The sequence below is a fragment of the Bufo gargarizans genome, chromosome 5, assembly GCF_014858855.1.
Source record: "Bufo gargarizans isolate SCDJY-AF-19 chromosome 5, ASM1485885v1, whole genome shotgun sequence".
NCBI lineage: Eukaryota > Metazoa > Chordata > Amphibia > Anura > Bufonidae > Bufo > Bufo gargarizans.
Genome location: NC_058084.1, coordinates 334,101,878 through 334,123,195, shown reverse-complemented (window position 1 = coordinate 334,123,195; position 21,318 = coordinate 334,101,878). Strand labels below are relative to the sequence as shown.

Genomic DNA, 21,318 nt, shown 5'->3' with positions numbered 1-21,318 from the left:
CAGTACAAGCTCATTGACCGCGGCTCATCTACCACGAGGAACGATGCACGAATGAAGGACACAGCCACTGTTTACAGGAGAACTCGGATATGCATGGAGGGTACCTAACTGGTATATATCAGGAGAACAGAACTGGATCGCACATCCACAATGCTATGCTCAGATCTAATTAGCTTCTCAGCGCAATATTCAGTGTACAGCCCCCATACTGCATGCTGTACAAGAGGCATTAGGGTACATTTTCATCAAAAGGCATGAGCCCACTCACCACGCCAAGGTCGCCTCTCTGAGTGGGACCTACTCTGACAAAAAAACGCAGCACACTGCGGTGACAAAGCGGCACTGCCCTGGTAGGCGCCAGGACCCAGGAGTCAAACAGCACCCAGCTGTCTGACAATGCCACCCATGGCCCTGGGTCCCACCATCCCACCAGTACTGCACCATGTGAACAGTTGTCTAACACAGCATGTCCACTGCTATCAGGAACTGCAGGTCCGTTACCACTTATATGCAGACTTCTGGGATTAAAGCCCCCTGTGCTACTACCTGCTGCACAAGAGGCATTAGGGTACATTTTCATCAAAAGGCATAAGCTAACTAGCGATCATCCGCCCGCCTACTAGTGCTGAGGGGGCAGAAAATATATGGGTACGAGGGGTTAGTATGGGTTCTTATACGTAGGCGTATGTGTCAAATGGATGAAAATTGTCCTGGCTACAAAAGGTGCCAAATGTCCAAAAATTAATAATTACTATAATCGGTGAAGGCCTCCTGGAATATATGTAGTGATCGGCGTCTCTCCATACACAGGATTATACCCTAGTGAAGAAGTCGTCTGGTCAGTGTGTGGCCTTCCATGTGTCAGGAGAGCAGAACAGGAGCCTCATTATAGAGGATCTTCCTCAACCCCTCATACATGACGAGAAGATCCTAGGACTCACCAGCAAGATCACTGAGCTGCTGACTGGAGAGGTGACACTGCTGGGAATACTGGGAGGATCTCCAGTAACAGCACTGGAGGGGTCTGGGTGATGATGGTGTCATTGTGTTGTCAGGTCCCTGTAAGGTGTCAGGATGTTGCTGTCTATTTCTCCATGGAGGAGTGGGAGTATATAGAAGGACACGAGGACCTGTACAAGGACGCCATGATGGAGGACCACCGGCCCCTCACATCACAGGGTAAGCGGATCCTACGGTGGAGGGTCTTCTATATATAAACATATATAAATCAGTCACTGTGTATGTTCTCTATACTGTAGATGGATCCAGTCGGAGAACTCCACCAGAAAGATGTCCCCGTCCTCTATATTCCCAGGATTGTCTGGAAGAAAAGCAAAGTATCCCACTGGATCATCAGGTAGATGGCACTGAGATGTCTATACGTCCTCTATAAACTGATGTCATGAAGCTTTCTACTAAACATCTCCAGCAGTGGTGGAGGATAGGCTCCAGGCACAATGCCAATCAGCTGCTTGTAAGGCTAACAGAATACTGTCATGTACTGAAGAAGTCTAATCTTACTGCCTTACAGGTCATTAGTGCAGCCTCATCTAGAATATACAGTCCACTCCTAGACACCAGAGTCATCTAAGGAGGACATGAATTGTACAGATCATTAGTGCAGCCTCATCTAGAATATACAGTCCAGTCCTGCACACCAGAATCATCTAAGGAGGACATGAATTGTACAGGTCATTAGTGCAGCCTCATCTAGAATATACAGTCCAGTCCTGAGCTCCAGAGTCATCTAAGGAGAACATGAATTGTACAGGTCATTAGTGCAGCCTCATCTAGAATATACAGTCCAGTCCTGGGCCCCAGAGTCATCTAAGGAGGACATGAATTGTACAGATCATTAGTGCAGCCTCATCTAGAATATACAGTCCAATCCTGGACACCAGAGTCCTCTAAGGAGGACATGAATTGTACAGGTCATTAGTGCAGCCTCATCTAGAATATACAGTCCAGTCCTGGACACCAGAGTCATCTAAGGAGGACATGAATTGTACAGATCATTAGTGCAGCCTCATCTAGAATACACAGTCCAGTCCTGAGCTCCAGAGTCATCTAAGGAGGACATGAATTGTACAGGTCATTAGTGCAGCCTCATCTAGAATATACAGTCCAGTCCTGGACACCAGAGTCATCTAAGGAGGACATGAATTGTACAGATCATTAGTGCAGCCTCATCTAGAATATACAGTCCAGTCCTGAGCTCCAGAGTCATCTAAGGAGGACATGAATTGTACAGCTCATTAGTGCAGCCTCATCTAGAATATACAGTCCAGTCCTAAGCTCCAGAGTCATCTAAGGAGGACATGAATTGTACAGATCATTAGTGCAGCCCTTATCTAGAATATACAGTCCAGTTCTGGGCTCCAGAGTCATCTAAGGAGGACATGAATTGTACAGAACATTAGTGCAGCCTCATCTAGAATATACAGTCCAGTCCTGAGCTCCAGAGTCATCTAAGGAGGACATGAATTGTACAGATCATTAGTGCAGCCTCATCTAGAATATACAGTCCAGTCCTGGGCTCCAGAGTCATCTAAGGAGAACATGAATTGTACAGATCATTAGTGCAGCCTCATCTAGAATATACAGTCCAGTCCTGAGCTCCAGAGTCATCTAAGGAGGACATGAATTGTACAGATCATTAGTGCAGCCTCATCTAGAATATACAGTCCAGTCCTGGGCCCCAGAGTCATCTAAGGAGGACATGAATTGTACAGATCATTAGTGCAGCCTCATCTAGAATATACAGTCCAGTCCTGGACACCAGAGTCATCTAAGGAGGACATGAATTGTACAGATCATTAGTGCAGCCTCATCTAGAATATACAGTCCAGTCCTGGGCCCCAGAGTCATCTAAGGAGGACATGAATTGTACAGATCATTAGTGCAGCCTCATCTAGAATATACAGTCCAATCCTGGGCTCCAGAGTCATCTAAGGAGGACATGAATTGTACAGGTCATTAGTGCAGCCTCATCTAGAATATACAGTCCAGTCCTGAGCTCCAGAGTCATCTAAGGAGGACATGAATTGTACAGGTCATTAGTGCAGCCTCATCTAGAATATACAGTCCAGTCCTGGACACCAGAGTCATCTAAGGAGGACATGAATTGTACAGATCATTAGTGCAGCCTCATCTAGAATATACAGTCCAGTCCTGAGCTCCAGACATCTAAGGAGGACATGAATTGTACAGATCATTAGTGCAGCCTCATCTAGAATATACAGTCCAGTCCTGGACACCAGAAACATCTAAGGAGGACATGAATTGTACAGATCATTAGTGCAGCCTCATCTAGAATATACAGTCCAGTCCTGAGCTCCAGAGTCATCTAAGGAGGACATGAATTGTACAGATCATTAGTGCAGCCTCATCTAGAATATACAGTCCAGTCCTGGGCTCCAGAGTCATCTAAGGAGGACATGAATTGTACAGGTCATTAGTGCAGCCTCATCTAGAATATACAGTCCAGTCCTAAGCTCCAGAGTCATCTAAGGAGGACATGAATTGTACAGGTCATTAGTGCAGCCTCATCTAGAATATACAGTCCAGTCCTGGACACCAGAAACATCTAAGGAGGACATGAATTGTACAGATCATTAGTGCAGCCTCATCTAGAATATACAGTCCAGTCCTGGGCTCCAGAGTCATCTAAGGAGGACATGAATTGTACAGATCATTAGTGCAGCCTCATCTAGAATATACAGTCCAGTCCTGAGCTCCAGAGTCCTCTAAGGAGGACATGAATTGTACAGATCATTAGTGCAGCCTCATCTAGAATATACAGTCCAGTCCTGAGCTCCAGAGTCATCTAAGGAGGACATGAATTGTACAGATCATTAGTGCAGCCTCATCTAGAATATACAGTCCAGTCCTGGGCTCCAGAGTCATCTAAGGAGGACATGAATTGTACAGATCATTAATGCAGCCTCATCTAGAATATACAGTCCAGTCCTGGGCTCCAGAGTCATCTAAGGAGGACATGAATTGTGCAGCCTCATCTAGAATATACAGTCCAGTCCTGGGCTCCAGAATCATCTAAGGAGGACATGAATTGTACAGAGCATTAGTGCAGCCTCATCTAGAATATACAGTCAGTCCTGAGCTCCAGAGACATCTAAGGAGGACATGAATTGTACAGAGCATTAGTGCAGCCTCATCTAGAATATACAGTCAGTCCTGAGCTCCAGAGACATCTAAGGAGGACATGAATTGTACAGATCATTAGTGCAGCCTCATCTAGAATATACAGTCCAGTCCTGAGCTCCAGAGTCATCTAAGGAGGACATGAATTGTACAGGTCATTAGTGCAGCCTCATCTAGAATATACAGTCCAGTCCTGAGCTCCAGAGTCATCTAAGGAGGACATGAATTGTACAGGTCATTAGTGCAGCCTCATCTAGAATATACAGTCCAGTCCTGGGCTCCAGAGTCATCTAAGGAGGACATGAATTGTACAGGTCATTAGTGCAGCCTCATCTAGAATATACAGTCCAATCCTGGGTTCCAGAGTCATCTAAGGAGGACATGAATTGTACAGATCATTAGTGCAGCCTCATCTAGAATATACAGTCCAGTCCTGAGCTCCAGAGTCATCTAAGGAGGACATGAATTGTACAGATCATTAGTGCAGCCTCATCTAGAATATACAGTCCAGTCCTGGACACCAGAGTCATCTAAGGAGGACATGAATTGTACAGATCATTAGTGCAGCCTCATCTAGAATATACAGTCCAGTCCTGAGCTCCAGAGTCATCTAAGGAGGACATGAATTGTACAGATCATTAGTGCAGCCTCATCTAGAATATACAGTCAGTCCTGAGCTCCAGAGTACATCTAAGGAGGACATGAATTGTACAGATCATTAGTGCAGCCTCATCTAGAATATACAGTCCAATCCTGGGTTCCAGAGTCATCTAAGGAGGACATGAATTGTACAGATCATTAGTGCAGCCTCATCTAGAATATACAGTCCAGTCCTGGACACCAGAGTCATCTAAGGAGGACATGAATTGTACAGATCATTAGTGCAGCCTCATCTAGAATATACAGTCCAGTCCTGGGCTCCAGAGTCATCTAAGGAGGACATGAATTGTACAGATCATTAGTGCAGCCTCATCTAGAATATACAGTCCAGTCCTGGGCTCCAGAGTCATCCAAGAAGGACATGAATTGTACAGATCATTAGTGCAGCCTCATCTAGAATATACAGTCCAGTCCTGAGCTCCGGAATCATCTAAGGAGAACATGAATTGTACAGGTCATTAGTGCAGCCTCATCTAGAATATACAGTCCAGTCCTGAGCTCCAGAGTCATCTAAGGAGGACATGAATTGTACAGATCATTAGTGCAGCCTCATCTAGAATATACAGTCAGTCCTGAGCTCCAGAGACATCTAAGGAGGACATGAATTGTACAGATCATTAGTGCAGCCTCATCTAGAATATACAGTCCAGTCCTGAGCTCCAGAGTCATCTAAGGAGGACATGAATTGTACAGGTCATTAGTGCAGCCTCATCTAGAATATACAGTCCAGTCCTGGGCTCCAGAGTCATCTAAGGAGGACATGAATTGTACAGGTCATTAGTGCAGCCTCATCTAGAATATACAGTCCAGTCCTGAGCTCCAGAGTCATCTAAGGAGGACATGAATTGTGCAGATCATTAGTGCAGCCTCATCTAGAATATACAGTCCAGTCCTGGGCTCCAGAGTCATCTAAGGAGGACATGAATTGTACAGATCATTAGTGCAGCCTCATCTAGAATATACAGTCCAGTCCTGGGCTCCAGAGTCATCCAAGAAGGACATGAATTGTACAGATCATTAGTGCAGCCTCATCTAGAATATACCGTCCAGTCCTGGGCTCCAGAGTCATCTAAGGAGGACATGAATTGTACAGATCATTAGTGCAGCCTCATCTAGAATACACAGTTCAGTCCTGGGCTCCAGAGACATCTAAGGAGGACATGAATTGTACAGGTCATTAGTGCAGCCTCATCTAGAATATACAGTTCAGTCCTGAGCTCCAGAGTCATCTAAGGAGGACATGAATTGTACAGGTCATTAGTGCAGCCTCATCTAGAATATACAGTCCAGTCCTGAGCTCCAGAGTCATCTAAGGAGGACATGAATTGTACAGGTCATTAGTGCAGCCTCATCTAGAATATACAGTCCAGTCCTGAGCTCCAGAGTCATCTAAGGAGGACATGAATTGTACAGATCATTAGTGCAGCCTCATCTAGAATATACAGTCCAGTCCTGGGCTCCAGAGTCATCTAAGGAGGACATGAATTGTACAGATCATTAGTGCAGCCTCATCTAGAATATACAGTCCAGTCCTGGGCTCCAGAGTCATCTAAGGAGGACATGAATTGTACAGGTCATTAGTGCAGCCTCATCTAGAATATACAGTCCAGTCCTGAGCTCCATAGTCATCTAAGGAGGACATGAATTGTACAGGTCATTAGTGCAGCCACATCTAGAATATACAGTCCAGTCCTGAGCTCCAGAGTCATCTAAGGAGGACATGAATTGTACAGATCATTAGTGCAGCCTCATCTAGAATATACAGTCCACTCCTGGGCTCCAGAGTCATCTAAGGAGGACATGAATTGTACAGATCATTAGTGCAGCCTCATCTAGAATATACAGTCCAGTCCTGAGCTCCAGAGTCATCTAAGGAGGGCATGAATTGTACAGATCATTAGTGCAGCCTCATCTAGAATATACAGTCCAGTCTTGGGCTCCAGAGTCATCTAAGGAGGACATGAATTGTACAGGTCATTAGTGCAGCCTCATCTAGAATATACAGTCCAATCCTGAGCTCCAGAGTCATCTAAGGAGGACATGAATTGTACAGGTCATTAGTGAAGCCTCATCTAGAATATACAGTCCAGTCCTGGACACCAGAGTCATCTAAGGAGGACGTGAATTGTACAGATCATTAGTGCAGCCTCATCTAGAATATACAGTCCAGTCCTGAGCTCCAGAGTCATCTAAGGAGGACATGAATTGTACAGATCATTAGTGCAGCCACATCTAGAATATACAGTCCAGTCCTGGGCTCCAGAGTCATCTAAGGAGGACATGAATTGTACAGGTCATTAGTGCAGCCTCATCTAGAATATACAGTCCAGTCCTGAGCTCCAGAGTCATCTAAGGAGGACATGAATTGTACAGGTCATTAGTGCAGCCTCATCTAGAATATACAGTCCAGTCCTGAGCTCCAGAGTCATCTAAGGAGGACATGAATTGTACAGGTCATTAGTGCAGCCTCATCTAGAATATACAGTCCAGTCCTGAGCTCCAGAGTCATCTAAGGAGGACATGAATTGTACAGGTCATTAGTGCAGCCTCATCTAGAATATACAGTCCAGTCCTGAGCTCCAGAGTCATCTAAGGAGGACATGAATTGTACAGATCATTAGTGCAGCCTCATCTAGAATATACAGTCCAGTCCTGAGCTCCAGAGTCATCTAAGGAGGACATGAATTGTACAGGTCATTAGTGAAGCCTCATCTAGAATATACAGTCCAGTCCTGGGCTCCAGAGTCATCTAAGGAGGACATGAATTGTACAGATCATTAGTGCAGCCTCATCTAGAATATACAGTCCAGTCCTGGGCTCCAGAGTCATCTAAGGAGGACATGAATTGTACAGGTCATTAGTGCAGCCTCATCTAGAATATACAGTCCAGTCCTGAGCTCCATAGTCATCTAAGGAGGACATGAATTGTACAGGTCATTAGTGCAGCCACATCTAGAATATACAGTCCAGTCCTGAGCTCCAGAGTCATCTAAGGAGGACATGAATTGTACAGGTCATTAGTGCAGCCTCATCTAGAATATACAGTCCAATCCTGAGCTACAGAGTCATCTAAGGAGGACATGAATTGTACAGGTCATTAGTGAAGCCTCATCTAGAATATACAGTCCAGTCCTGGACACCAGAGTCATCTAAGGAGGACGTGAATTGTACAGATCATTAGTGCAGCCTCATCTAGAATATACAGTCCAGTCCTGAGCTCCAGAGTCATCTAAGGAGGACATGAATTGTACAGATCATTAGTGCAGCCACATCTAGAATATACAGTCCAGTCCTGAGCTCCAGAGTCATCTAAGGAGGACATGAATTGTACAGGTCATTAGTGAAGCCTCATCTAGAATATACAGTCCAGTCCTGAGCTCCAGAGTCATCTAAGGAGGACATGAATTGTACAGATCATTAGTGCTGCCTCATCTAGAATACACAGTCCAGTCCTGAGCTCCAGAGTCATCTAAGGAGGACATGAATTGTACAGATCATTAGTGCAGCCTCATCTAGAATATACAGTCCAGTCCTGGGCTCCAGAGTCATCTAAGGAGGACATGAATTGTACAGATCATTAGTGCAGCCTCATCTAGAATATACAGTCCAGTCCTGGGCTCCAGAATCATCTAAGGAGGACATGAATTGTACAGATCATTAGTGCAGCCTCATCTAGAATATACAGTCCAGTCCTGGGCTCCAGAGTCATCTAAGGAGGACATGAATTGTACAGATCATTAGTGCAGCCTCATCTAGAATATACAGTCCAGTCCTGGGCTCCAGAGTCATCTAAGGAGGACATGAATTGTACAGATCATTAGTGCAGCCTCATCTAGAATATACAGTCCAGTCCTGGGCTCCAGAGTCATCTAAGGAGAACATGAATTGTACAGATCATTAGTGCAGCCTCATCTAGAATATACAGTCCAGTCCTGAGCTCCAGAATCATCTAAGGAGGACATGAATTGTACAGATCATTAGTGCAGCCTCATCTAGAATATACAGTCCAGTCCTGGGCTCCAGAATCATCTAAGGAGGACATGAATTGTACAGATCATTAGTGCAGCCTCATCTAGAATATACAGTCCAGTCCTGAGCTCCAGAGTCATCTAAGGAGGGATAATATTCTTTATTTATATTGCACTACCCTATTCCGCAGCACTTTACAATTGAGGGTTCATGTACAAAAAAAGTTACCGACTAATATATAACTGAGACACTAGGAGTCGGGCCCTGCTCGCAAGAGCTTACAATCTATGAGGAAGTGGGGGTAAAACAAAAGGAAGTTGATTGTTATATGACGTGGTCCAGCCATCTTTGTACTGAAAGGAGTGGTGTAGGCCGATCTGTGTGTGCTAGTGCTTTGGGTGTAGGACTGTTAGAAGATCGAGTTCAGGTCTGAAGAGTTGGGGGGTAATTACTAGGGAAAGAGTAAGTTTAGGAAGCATGACATGACGTTTGAATGTAGGGAATTTGAGAATTGACCTGATATTCCAAGGCAGAGCATTCCAGACAGTAAGTGCAGCTCAAGAAAAGTCTTGAAGATGGAAGTGAGAGGTATGAATTATGGAGGATGTTAATGTTAGATTACTGGCAGAACTGCGAGCACGAGTACAGTGGTAGACGGAGATGTAGGGGGTGCAGCACTGTGGAGAGCACAGGTAGGATGGTAGACAGAGATGAGGGGGAGATGTAGGGGTGCAGCACTGTGGAGAGTACAGTTAGGATGGTAGACAGAGATGAGGAAGAGATGTAGGAGGGTGCAGCACTGTGGAGAGCACAGGTAGGATGGTAGACAGAGATGAGGAGGAGATGTAGGAGGTGCAGCACTGTGGAGAGTACAGGTAGGATGGTAGACAGAGATGAGGGAGATGTAGGGGTGCAGCACTGTGTAGAGTACAGGTAGGATGGTAGACAGAGATGAGGAGGAGATGTAGGGGGTGCAGCACTGTGGAGAGTACAGGTAGGATGGTAGACAGAGATGAGGAGGAGATGTAGGAGGTGCAGCACTGTGGAGAGCACAGGTAGGATGGTAGACAGAGATGAGGAGATGTAGGGGGTGCAGCACTGTGTAGAGTACAGGTAGGATGGTAGACAGAGATGAGGAGGAGATGTAGGGGGTGCAGCACTGTGTAGAGCACAGGTAGGATGGTAGACAGAGATGAGGAGGAGATGTAGGAGGTGCAGCACTGTGGAGAGTACAGGTAGGATGGTAGACAGAGATGAGGAGGAGATGTAGGGGGTGCAGCACTGTGGAGAGCACAGGTCAGGATGGTAGACAGAGATGAGGAGGAGATGTAGGAGGTGCAGCACTGTGGAGAGTACAGGTAGGATGGTAGACAGAGATGAGGAGGAGATGTAGGAGGTGCAGCACTGTGGAGAGTACAGGTAGGATGGTAGACAGAGATGAGGAGGAGATGTAGGAGGTGCAGCACTGTGGAGAGTACAGGTAGGATGGTAGACAGAGATGAGGAGATGTAAGAGGTGCAGCACTGTGGAGAGTACAGGTAGGATGGTAGACAGAGATGAGGAGGGGATGTAGGGGTGCAGCACTGTGGAGAGTACAGATAGGATGGTAGACAGAGATGAGGAGGAGATGTAGGGGTGCAGCACTGTGGAGAGTACAGGTAGGATGGTAGACAGAGATGAGGAGGAGATGTAGGAGGTGCAGCACTGTGGAGAGTACAGGTAGGATGGTAGACAGAGATGAGGAGGAGATGTAGGAGGTGCAGCACTGTGGAGAGTACAGGTAGGATGGTAGACAGAGATGAGGAGGAGATGTAGGAGGTGCAGCACTGTGGAGAGCACAGGTAGGATGGTAGACAGAGATGAGGAGGAGATGTAGGAGGTGCAGCACTGTGGAGAGTACAGGTAGGATGGTAGACAGAGATGAGGAGGAGATGTAGGGAGGTGCAGCACTGTGGAGAGTACAGGTAGGATGGTAGACAGAGATGAGGAGATGTAGGGAGGCAGCACTGTGGAGAGTACAGGTAGGATGGTAGACAGAGATGAGGAGGAGATGTAGGAGGTGCAGCACTGTGGAGAGTACAGGTAGGATGGTAGACAGAGATGAGGAGGAGATGTAGGGGTGCAGCACTGTGGAGAGCACAGGTAGGATGGTAGACAGAGATGAGGAGGAGATGTAGGAGGTGCAGCACTGTGGAGAGTACAGGTAGGATGGTAGACAGAGATGAGGAGGAGATGTAGGAGGTGCAGCACTGTGGAGAGTACAGGTAGGATGGTAGACAGAGATGAGGAGGAGATGTAGGGGGTGCAGCACTGTGGAGAGCACAGGTAGGATGGTAGACAGAGATGAGGAGGAGATGTAGGAGGTGCAGCACTGTGGAGAGTACAGGTAGGATGGTAGACAGAGATGAGGAGGAGATGTAGGAGGTGCAGCACTGTGGAGAGTACAGTAGGATGGTAGACAGAGATGAGGAGGAGATGTAGGAGGTGCAGCACTGTGGAGAGTACAGGTAGGATGGTAGACAGAGATGAGGAGGAGATGTAGGAGGTGCAGCACTGTGGAGAGTACAGGTAGGATGGTAGACAGAGATGAGGAGGAGATGTAGGAGGTGCAGCACTGTGGAGAGTACAGGTAGGATGGTAGACAGAGATGAGGAGGAGATGTAGGGGTGCAGCACTGTGGAGAGCACAGGTAGGATGGTAGACAGAGATGAGGAGGAGATGTAGGAGGTGCAGCACTGTGGAGAGTACAGGTAGGATGGTAGACAGAGATGAGGAGGAGATGTAGGGGGTGCAGCACTGTGGAGAGTACAGGTAGGATGGTAGACAGAGATGAGGAGGAGATGTAGGGGGTGCAGCACTGTGGAGAGTACAGGTAGGATGGTAGACAGAGATGAGGAGGAGATGTAGGGGTGCAGCACTGTGGAGAGCACAGGTAGGATGGTAGACAGAGATGAGGAGGAGATGTAGGGGGTGCAGCACTGTGGAGAGTACAGGTAGGATGGTAGACAGAGATGAGGAGGAGATGTAGGGAGGTGCAGCACTGTGGAGAGTACAGGTAGGATGGTAGACAGAGATGAGGAGGAGATGTAGGAGGTGCAGCACTGTGGAGAGTACAGGTAGGATGGTAGACAGAGATGAGGAGGAGATGTAGGGGTGCAGCACTGTGGAGAGCACAGGTAGGATGGTAGACAGAGATGAGGAGGAGATGTAGGGGTGCAGCACTGTGGAGAGTACAGGTAGGATGGTAGACAGAGATGAGGAGGAGATGTAGGAGGTGCAGCACTGTGGAGAGCACAGGTAGGATGGTAGACAGAGATGAGGAGGAGATGTAGGGGTGCAGCACTGTGGAGAGCACAGGTAGGATGGTAGACAGAGATGAGGAGGAGATGTAGGGGGTGCAGCACTGTGGAGAGTACAGGTAGGATGGTAGACAGAGATGAGGAGGAGATGTAGGGGGTGCAGCACTGTGGAGAGTACAGGTAGGATGGTAGACAGAGATGAGGAGGAGATGTAGGGGTGCAGCACTGTGGAGAGTACAGGTAGGATGGTAGACAGAGATGAGGAGGAGATGTAGGGGGTGCAGCACTGTGGAGAGCACAGGTAGGATGGTAGACAGAGATGAGAGGAGATGTAGGAGGGTGCAGCACTGTGGAGAGTACAGGTAGGATGGTAGACAGAGATGAGGAGGAGATGTAGGAGGTGCAGCACTGTGGAGAGTACAGGTAGGATGGTAGACAGAGATGAGGAGGAGATGTAGGGGGTGCAGCACTGTGGAGAGTACAGGTAGGATGGTAGACAGAGATGAGGAGGAGATGTAGGGGTGCAGCACTGTGTAGAGTACAGGTAGATGGTAGACAGGATGAGGAGATGGTAGACAGAGATGAGGAGGAGATGTAGGGGGTGCAGCACTGTGGAGAGCACAGGTAGGATGGTAGACAGAGATGAGGAGGAGATGTAGGAGGTGCAGCACTGTGGAGAGCACAGGTAGGATGGTAGACAGAGATGAGGAGGAGATGTAGGAGGTGCAGCACTGTGGAGAGCACAGGTAGGATGGTAGACAGAGATGAGGAGGAGATGTAGGGGTGCAGCACTGTGGAGAGTACAGGTAGGATGGTAGACAGAGATGAGGAGGAGATGTAGGGGGTGCAGCACTGTGGAGAGTACAGGTAGGATGGTAGACAGAGATGAGGAGGAGATGTAGGGGGTGCAGCACTGTGGAGAGCACAGGTAGGATGGTAGACAGAGATGAGGAGGAGATGTAGGGGTGCAGCACTGTGGAGAGCACAGGTAGGATGGTAGACAGAGATGAGGAGGAGATGTAGGGGTGCAGCACTGTGGAGAGAACAGATAGGATGGTAGACAGAGATGAGGAGGAGATGTAGGGGGTGCAGCACTGTGGAGAGTACAGGTAGGATGGTAGACAGAGATGAGGAGGAGATGTAGGAGGTGCAGCACTGTGGTTAGCACAGGTAGGATGGTAGACAGAGATGAGGAGGAGATGTAGGAGGTGCAGCACTGTGGAGAGCACAGGTAGGATGGTAGACAGAGATGAGGAGGAGATGTAGGAGGTGCAGCACTGTGGAGAGCACAGGTAGGATGGTAGACAGAGATGAGGAGGAGATGTAGGAGGTGCAGCACTGTGGAGAGTACAGGTAGGATGGTAGATAGAGATGAGGAGGAGATGTAGGAGGTGCAGCACTGTGGAGAGCACAGGTAGGATGGTAGATAGAGATGAGGAGGAGATGTAGGGGTGCAGCACTGTGGAGAGCACAGGTAGGATGGTAGACAGAGATGAGGGAGGAGATGTAGGAGGTGCAGCACTGTGGACATTACAGGTAGGATGGTAGACAGAGATGAGGAGGAGATGTAGGGGGTGCAGCACTGTGGAGAGTACAGGTAGGATGGTAGACAGAGATGAGGAGGAGATGTAGGGGGTGCAGCACTGTGGAGAGTACAGGTAGGATGGTAGACAGAGATGAGGAGGAGATGTAGGGGGTGCAGCACTGTGGAGAGCACAGGTAGGATGGTAGACAGAGATAAGGAGGAGATGTAGGAGGTGCAGCACTGTGGAGAGTACAGGCAGGATGGTAGACAGAGATGAGGAGGAGATGTAGGGGGTGCAGCACTGTGGAGAATACAGGTAGGATGGTAGACAGAGATGAGGAGGAGATGTAGGGGTGCAGCACTGTGGAGAGTACAGGTAGGATGGTAGACAGAGATGAGGAGGAGATGTAGGGGGTGCAGCACTGTGGAGAGCACAGGTAGGATGGTAGACAGAGATGAGGAGGAGATGTAGGAGGTGCAGCACTGTGGAGCATTACAGGTAGGATGGTAGACAGAGATGAGGAGGAGATGTAGGAGGTGCAGCACTGTGGAGAGTACAGGTAGGATGGTAGACAGAGATGAGGAGGAGATGTAGGAGGTGCAGCACTGTGGAGAGCACAGGTAGGATGGTAGACAGAGATGAGGAGGAGATGTAGGGGGTGCAGCACTGTGGAGAGCACAGGTAGGATGGTAGACAGAGATGAGGAGGAGATGTAGGGGTGCAGCACTGTGGAGAGTACAGGTAGGATGGTAGACAGAGATGAGGAGGAGATGTAGGGGTGCAGCACTGTGGAGAGTACAGGTAGGATGGTAGACAGAGATGAGGAGGAGATGTAGGGGGTGCAGCACTGTGGAGAGCACAGGTAGGATGGTAGACAGAGATGAGGAGGAGATGTAGGAGGTGCAGCACTGTGGAGAGCACAGGTAGGATGGTAGACAGAGATGAGGAGGAGATGTAGGGGTGCAGCACTGTGGAGAGTACAGGTAGGATGGTAGACAGAGATGAGGAGGAGATGTAGGGGTGCAGCACTGTGGAGAGTACAGGTAGGATGGTAGACAGAGATGAGGAGGAGATGTAGGGGGTGCAGCACTGTGGAGAGCACAGGTAGGATGGTAGACAGAGATGAGGAGGAGATGTAGGAGGTGCAGCACTGTGGAGAGCACAGGTAGGATGGTAGACAGAGATGAGGAGGAGATGTAGGGGGTGCAGCACTGTGGAGAGCACAGGTAGGATGGTAGACAGAGATGAGGAGGAGATGTAGGAGGTGCAGCACTGTGGAGAGTACAGGTAGGATGGTAGACAGAGATGAGGAGGAGATGTAGGAGGTGCAGCACTGTGGAGAGCACAGGTAGGATGGTAGACAGAGATGAGGAGGAGATGTAGGGGGTGCAGCACTGTGGAGAGCACAGGTAGGATGGTAGACAGAGATGAGGAGGAGATGTAGGAGGTGCAGCACTGTGGAGAGTACAGGTAGGATGGTAGACAGAGATGAGGAGGAGATGTAGGGGGTGCAGCACTGTGGAGAGTACAGGTAGGATGGTAGACAGAGATGAGGAGGAGATGTAGGGGGTGCAGCACTGTGGAGAGTACAGGTAGGATGGTAGACAGAGATGAGGAGGAGATGTAGGGGTGCAGCACTGTGGAGAGTACAGGTAGGATGGTAGACAGAGATGAGGAGGAGATGTAGGGGGTGCAGCACTGTGGAGAGTACAGGTAGGATGGTAGACAGAGATGAGGAGGAGATGTAGGAGGTGCAGCACTGTGGAGAGTACAGGTAGGATGGTAGACAGAGATGAGGAGGAGATGTAGGGGGTGCAGCACTGTGGAGAGTACAGGTAGGATGGTAGACAGAGATGAGGAGGAGATGTAGGAGGTGCAGCACTGTGGAGAGCACAGGTAGGATGGTAGACAGAGATGAGGAGGAGATGTAGGAGGTGCAGCACTGTGGAGAGCACAGGTAGGATGGTAGACAGAGATGAGGAGGAGATGTAGGGGGTGCAGCACTGTGGAGAGTACAGGTAGGATGGTAGACAGAGATGAGGAGGAGATGTAGGAGGTGCAGCACTGTGGAGAGCACAGGTAGGATGGTAGACAGAGATGAGGAGGAGATGTAGGGGTGCAGCACTGTGGAGAGCACAGGTAGGATGGTAGACAGAGATGAGGAGGAGATGTAGGAGGTGCAGCACTGTGGAGAGCACAGGTAGGATGGTAGACAGAGATGAGGAGGAGATGTAGGGGGTGCAGCACTGTGGAGAGCTACAGGTAGGATGGTAGACAGAGATGAGGAGGAGATGTAGGGGTGCAGCACTGTGGAGAGCACAGGTAGGATGGTAGACAGAGATGAGGAGGAGATGTAGGAGGTGCAGCACTGTGGAGAGTCACAGGTAGGATGGTAGACAGAGATGAGGAGGAGATGTAGGGGGTGCAGCACTGTGGAGAGTACAGGTAGGATGGTAGACAGAGATGAGGAGGAGATGTAGGGGGTGCAGCACTGTGGAGAGTACAGGTAGGATGGTAGACAGAGATGAGGAGGAGATGTAGGGGGTGCAGCACTGTGGAGAGTACAGGTAGGATGGTAGACAGAGATGAGGAGGAGATGTAGGAGGTGCAGCACTGTGGAGAGTACAGGTAGGATGGTAGACAGAGATGAGGAGGAGATGTAGGGGGTGCAGCACTGTGGAGAGCACAGGTAGGATGGTAGACAGAGATGAGGAGGAGATGTAGGGGGTGCAGCACTGTGGAGAGTACAGGTAGGATGGTAGACAGAGATGAGGAGGAGATGTAGGCGGTGCAGCACTGTGGAGAGTACAGGTAGGATGGTAGACAGAGATGAGGAGGAGATGTAGGGGGTGCAGCACTGTGGAGAGTACAGGTAGGATGGTAGACAGAGATGAGGAGGAGATGTAGGGGTGCAGCACTGTGGAGAGTACAGGTAGGATGGTAGACAGAGATGAGGAGGAGATGTAGGAGGTGCAGCACTGTGGAGAGTACAGGTAGGATGGTAGACAGAGATGAGGAGGAGATGTAGGAGGTGCAGCACTGTGGAGAGCACAGGTAGGATGGTAGACAGAGATGAGGAGGAGATGTAGGGGGTGCAGCACTGTGGAGAGCAAGGTTAGGATGGTAGACAGAGATGAGAAGTAGATGTAGGGGTGCAGCACTGTGGAGAGCACAGGTAGGATGGTAGACAGAGATGAGGAGGAGATGTAGGAGGTGCAGCACTGTGGAGAGTACAGGTAGGATGGTAGACAGAGATGAGGAGGAGATGTAGGAGGTGCAGCACTGTGGAGAGCACAGGTAGGATGGTAGACAGAGATGAGGAGGAGATGTAGGGGGTGCAGCACTGTGGAGAGCACAGGTAGGATGGTAGACAGAGATGAGGAGGAGATGTAGGAGGTGCAGCACTGTGGAGAGCACAGGTAGGATGGTAGACAGAGATGAGGAGGAGATGTAGGAGGTGCAGCACTGTCGAAGAGCACAGGTAGGATGGTAGACAGAGATGAGGAGGAGATGTAGGAGGTGCAGCACTGTGGAGAGCACAGGTAGGATGGTAGACAGAGATGAGGAGGAGATGTAGGAGGTGCAGCACTGTGGAGAGCACAGGTAGGATGGTAGACAGAGATGAGGAGGAGATGTAGGGGTGCAGCACTGTGGAGAGCACAGGTAGGATGGTAGACAGAGATGAGGAGGAGATGTAGGAGGTGCAGCACTGTGGAGAGTACAGGTAGGATGGTAGACAGAGATGAGGAGGAGATGTAGGAGGTGCAGCACTGTGGAGAGCACAGGTAGGATGGTAGACAGAGATGAGGAGGAGATGTAGGGGGTGCAGCACTGTGGAGAGTACAGGTAGGATGGTAGACAGAGATGAGGAGGAGATGTAAGGGGTGCAGCACTGTGGAGAGCTACAGGTAGGATGGTAGACAGAGATGAGGAGGAGATGTAGGGGGTGCAGCACTGTGGAGAGTACAGGTAGGATGGTAGACAGAGATGAGGAGGAGATGTAGGGGGTGCAGCACTGTGGAGAGTACAGGTAGGATGGTAGACAGAGATGAGGAGGAGATGTAGGAGGTGCAGCACTGTGGAGAGTACAGGTAGGATGGTAGACAGAGATGAGGAGGAGATGTAGGAGGTGCAGCACTGTGGAGAGCACAGGTAGGATGGTAGACAGAGATGAGGAGGAGATGTAGGGGTGCAGCACTGTGGAGAGTACAGGTAGGATGGTAGACAGAGATGAGGAGGAGATGTAGGAGGTGCAGCACTGTGCAGAGCACATTGGTGGTAAAAAGAGATGAGATCTAGGGGGTGCAGCACTGTGGAGAGCTTTGTGGGTTAGGGTTAGTTTGAACTATATTTTGTGGTGGATGGGCAACTACAGGGAGTGCAGAATTATTAGGCAAGTTGTATTTTTGAGGATTAATTTTATTATTGAACAACAACCATGTTCTCAATGAACTCAAAAAACTCATTAATATCAAAGCTGAATATTTTTGGAAGTAGTTTTTAGTTTGTTTTTAGTTTTAGCTATTTTAGGGGGATATCTGTGTGTGCAGGTGACTATTACTGTACATAATTATTAGGCAACTTAACAAAAAACAAATATATACCCATTTCAATTATTTATTTTTACCAGTGAAACCAATATAACATCTCAACATTCACAAATATACATTTCTGACATTCAAAAACAAAACAAAAACAAATCAGTGACCAATATAGCCACCTTTCTTTGCAAGGACACTCAGAAGCCGCCATCCATGGATTCTGTCAGTGTTTTGATCTGTTCACCATCCACATTGCGTGCAGCAGCAACCACAGCCTCCCAGACACTGTTCAGAGAGGTGGACTGTTTTCCCTCCTTGTAAATCTCACATTTGATGATGGACCACAGGTTCTCAATGGGGCTCAGATCAGGTGAACAAGGAGGCCATGTCATTAGATTTTCTTCTTTTATACCCTTTCTTGCCAGCCACGCTGTGGAGTACTTGGACGCGTGTGATGGAGCATTGTCCTGCATGAAAATCATGTTTTTCTTGAAGGATGCAGACTTCTTCCTGTACCACTGCTTGAAGAAGGTGTCTTCCAGAAACTGGCAGTAGGACTGGGAGTTGAGCTTGACTCCATCCTCAACCCGAAAAGGCCCCACAAGCTCATCTTTGATGATACCAGCCCAAACCAGTACTCCACCTCCACCTTGCTGGCGTCTGAGTCGGACTGGAGCTCTCTGCCCTTTACCAATCCAGCCACGGGCCCATCCATCTGGCCCATCAAGACTCACTCTCATTTCATCAGTCCATAAAACCTTAGAAAAATCAGTCTTGAGATATTTCTTGGCCCAGTCTTGACGTTTCAGCTTGTGTGTCTTGTTCAGTGGTGGTCGTCTTTCAGCCTTTCTTACCTTGGCCATGTCTCTGAGTATTGCACACCTTGTGCTTTTGGGCACTCCAGTGATGTTGCAGCTCTGAAATATGGCCAAACTGGTGGCAAGTGGCATCTTGGCAGCTGCACGCTTGACTTTTCTCAGTTCATGGGCAGTTATTTTGCGCCTTGGTTTTTCCACACGCTTCTTGCGACCCTGTTGACTATTTTGAATGAAACGCTTGATTGTTCGATGATCGCGCTTCAGAAGCTTTGCAATTTTAAGAGTGCTGCATCCCTCTGCAAGATATCTCACTATTTGTGACTTTTCTGAGCCTGTCAAGTCCTTCTTTTGACCCATTTTGCCAAAGGAAAGGAAGTTGCCTAATAATTATGCACACCTGATATAGGGTGTTGATGTCATTAGACCACACCCCTTCTCATTACAGAGATGCACATCACCTAATATGCTTAATTGGTAGTAGGCTTTCGAGCCTATACAGCTTGGAGTAAGACAACATGCAGAAAGAGGATGATGTGGTCAAAATACTCATTTGCCTAATAATTCTGCACTCCCTGTAGTGAAGTGACTGGCACAGGATGGTAGCATTAGTATAGCAGTTGGACAGATAGATGAGGCTGGCTGCAGCATTTTGGACAAACTGAAGGGGGAGAATTTATTAAGAGGAAGACTAATTACTAATTAATTACAGTAGTCAAGACGAGAATAAATCAAAGCAACAAGAGTTTTGGCAGTTTCCACCTAAGAAAAGGGCAGATTCTGGACTTGTTCTTGAGGTGCAGTCGACAAGAGTGTGTAAGTGATTGGATATCGGGAACAAAGGAAAGTTCCGAGTTAAACGTGACCTCTAGACAGCAGGCGTTCTGCCCAGGAGTCTGATAGTACTGAAATTGAAATATCAAGTTTAGGTGGGTTAGTAAATTGTCAAAAACAATAAGTTTTATTTTTGAGAGGTTTCATTTTTAATACAGAGAGGACATGATGTTAGAGACAGCTGCCAGATAATCACTGTTGTTTTGGAGTAAAGCAGGGGTGATGTCAAGGGATGAATTGTGTAGTTGGGTGTCGTCAGCATAGACATGGTACCGAAAGCCAAATCCACTGATAGTCTGGCTGATGGGGGCTGTGTAGAGAGAAGAGTAGAGGACCTAAGAACCGCGAGGAACCTCAACATCAAAGGGAAGAGGAAAAGAAGTAGAGCCAGTGAATGATACACTAAAGGAGCGGCCAGAGAGCTGGGAAGAGAACCAGGAGAGAGTTGTATCCTGAAGGCCAATTGAGTGGAGCATGTTGAGGAGGAGTGTGTGGTCTACCATATCAAACGCTGCAGAGAGATCCAGAAGAATCAGTAGAGAATAGTCACCATTCCTTTTTGCAGTCAAGAGATCAGTAGACACTTTTTAGTGAAGACAGTTTCTGTACTGGAGATGGTGAAAGGCAGATTTTAACCACTTCAGCCCCGCTAGGTGAAACCCCCTTCATGACCAGGCCACTTTTTACACTTCGGCACTACACTACTTTCACCGTTTATCGCTCGGTCATGCAACTTACCACCCAAATGAATTTTACCTCCTTTTCTTCTCACTAATGGAGCTTTCATTTGGTGGTATTTTATTGCTGCTGACATTTTTACTTTTTTTGTTATTAATCAAAATGTAACGATTTTTTTGCAAAAAAATGACATTTTTCACTTTCAGCTGTGAAATTTTGCAAAAAAAACGACATCCATATATAAATTTTTCGCTAAATTTATAGTTCTACATGTCTTTGATAAAAAAAAAAATGTTTGGGCAAAAAAAAAAATGGTTTGGGTAAAAGTTATAGCATTTACAAACTATGGTACAAAAATGTGAATTTCCGCTTTTTGAAACGGCTCTGATTTTCTGAGCACCTGTCATGATTCCTGAGGTTCTACAATGCCCAGACAGTAGAAACACCCCACAAATGACCCCATTTCGGAAAGTAGACACCCTAAGGTATTCGCTGATGGGCATAGTGAGTTCATAGAACTTTTTATTTTTTGTCACAAGTTAGCGGAAAATGATGATGATTTTTTTATTTTTATTTTTTTCTTACAAAGTCTCATATTCCACTAACTTGCGACAAAAAATAAAAAATTCTAGGAACTTGCCATGCCCCTCACGGAATACCTTGGGGTGTCTTCTTTCCAAAATGGGGTCACTTGTGGGGTAGTTATACTGCCCTGGCAATTTAGGGGCCCATATGTTTGAGAAGAACTTTGCAATCAAAATGTGTAAGAAATGACCGGTGAAATCCGAAAGGTGCACTTTGGAATATGCGCCCCTTTGCCCACCTTGGCAGCAAA

General features: G+C 47.8%; 1 protein-coding gene across 1 annotated transcript in view; it reads left to right on the top strand.

Moving 5' to 3' along the window:
• Window positions 1–21,318, top strand: part of LOC122937912 (zinc finger protein 420-like) — a 149,661-nt gene that overhangs the window by 111,172 nt on the left and 17,171 nt on the right. The window contains exons 9-11 of the mRNA XM_044293100.1: window positions 811–972; window positions 1,056–1,179; window positions 1,260–1,357. Coding sequence (XP_044149035.1) covers window positions 811–972; window positions 1,056–1,179; window positions 1,260–1,357 — 384 coding nt within the window. The remainder of the gene's footprint in view (window positions 1–810; window positions 973–1,055; window positions 1,180–1,259; window positions 1,358–21,318) is intronic.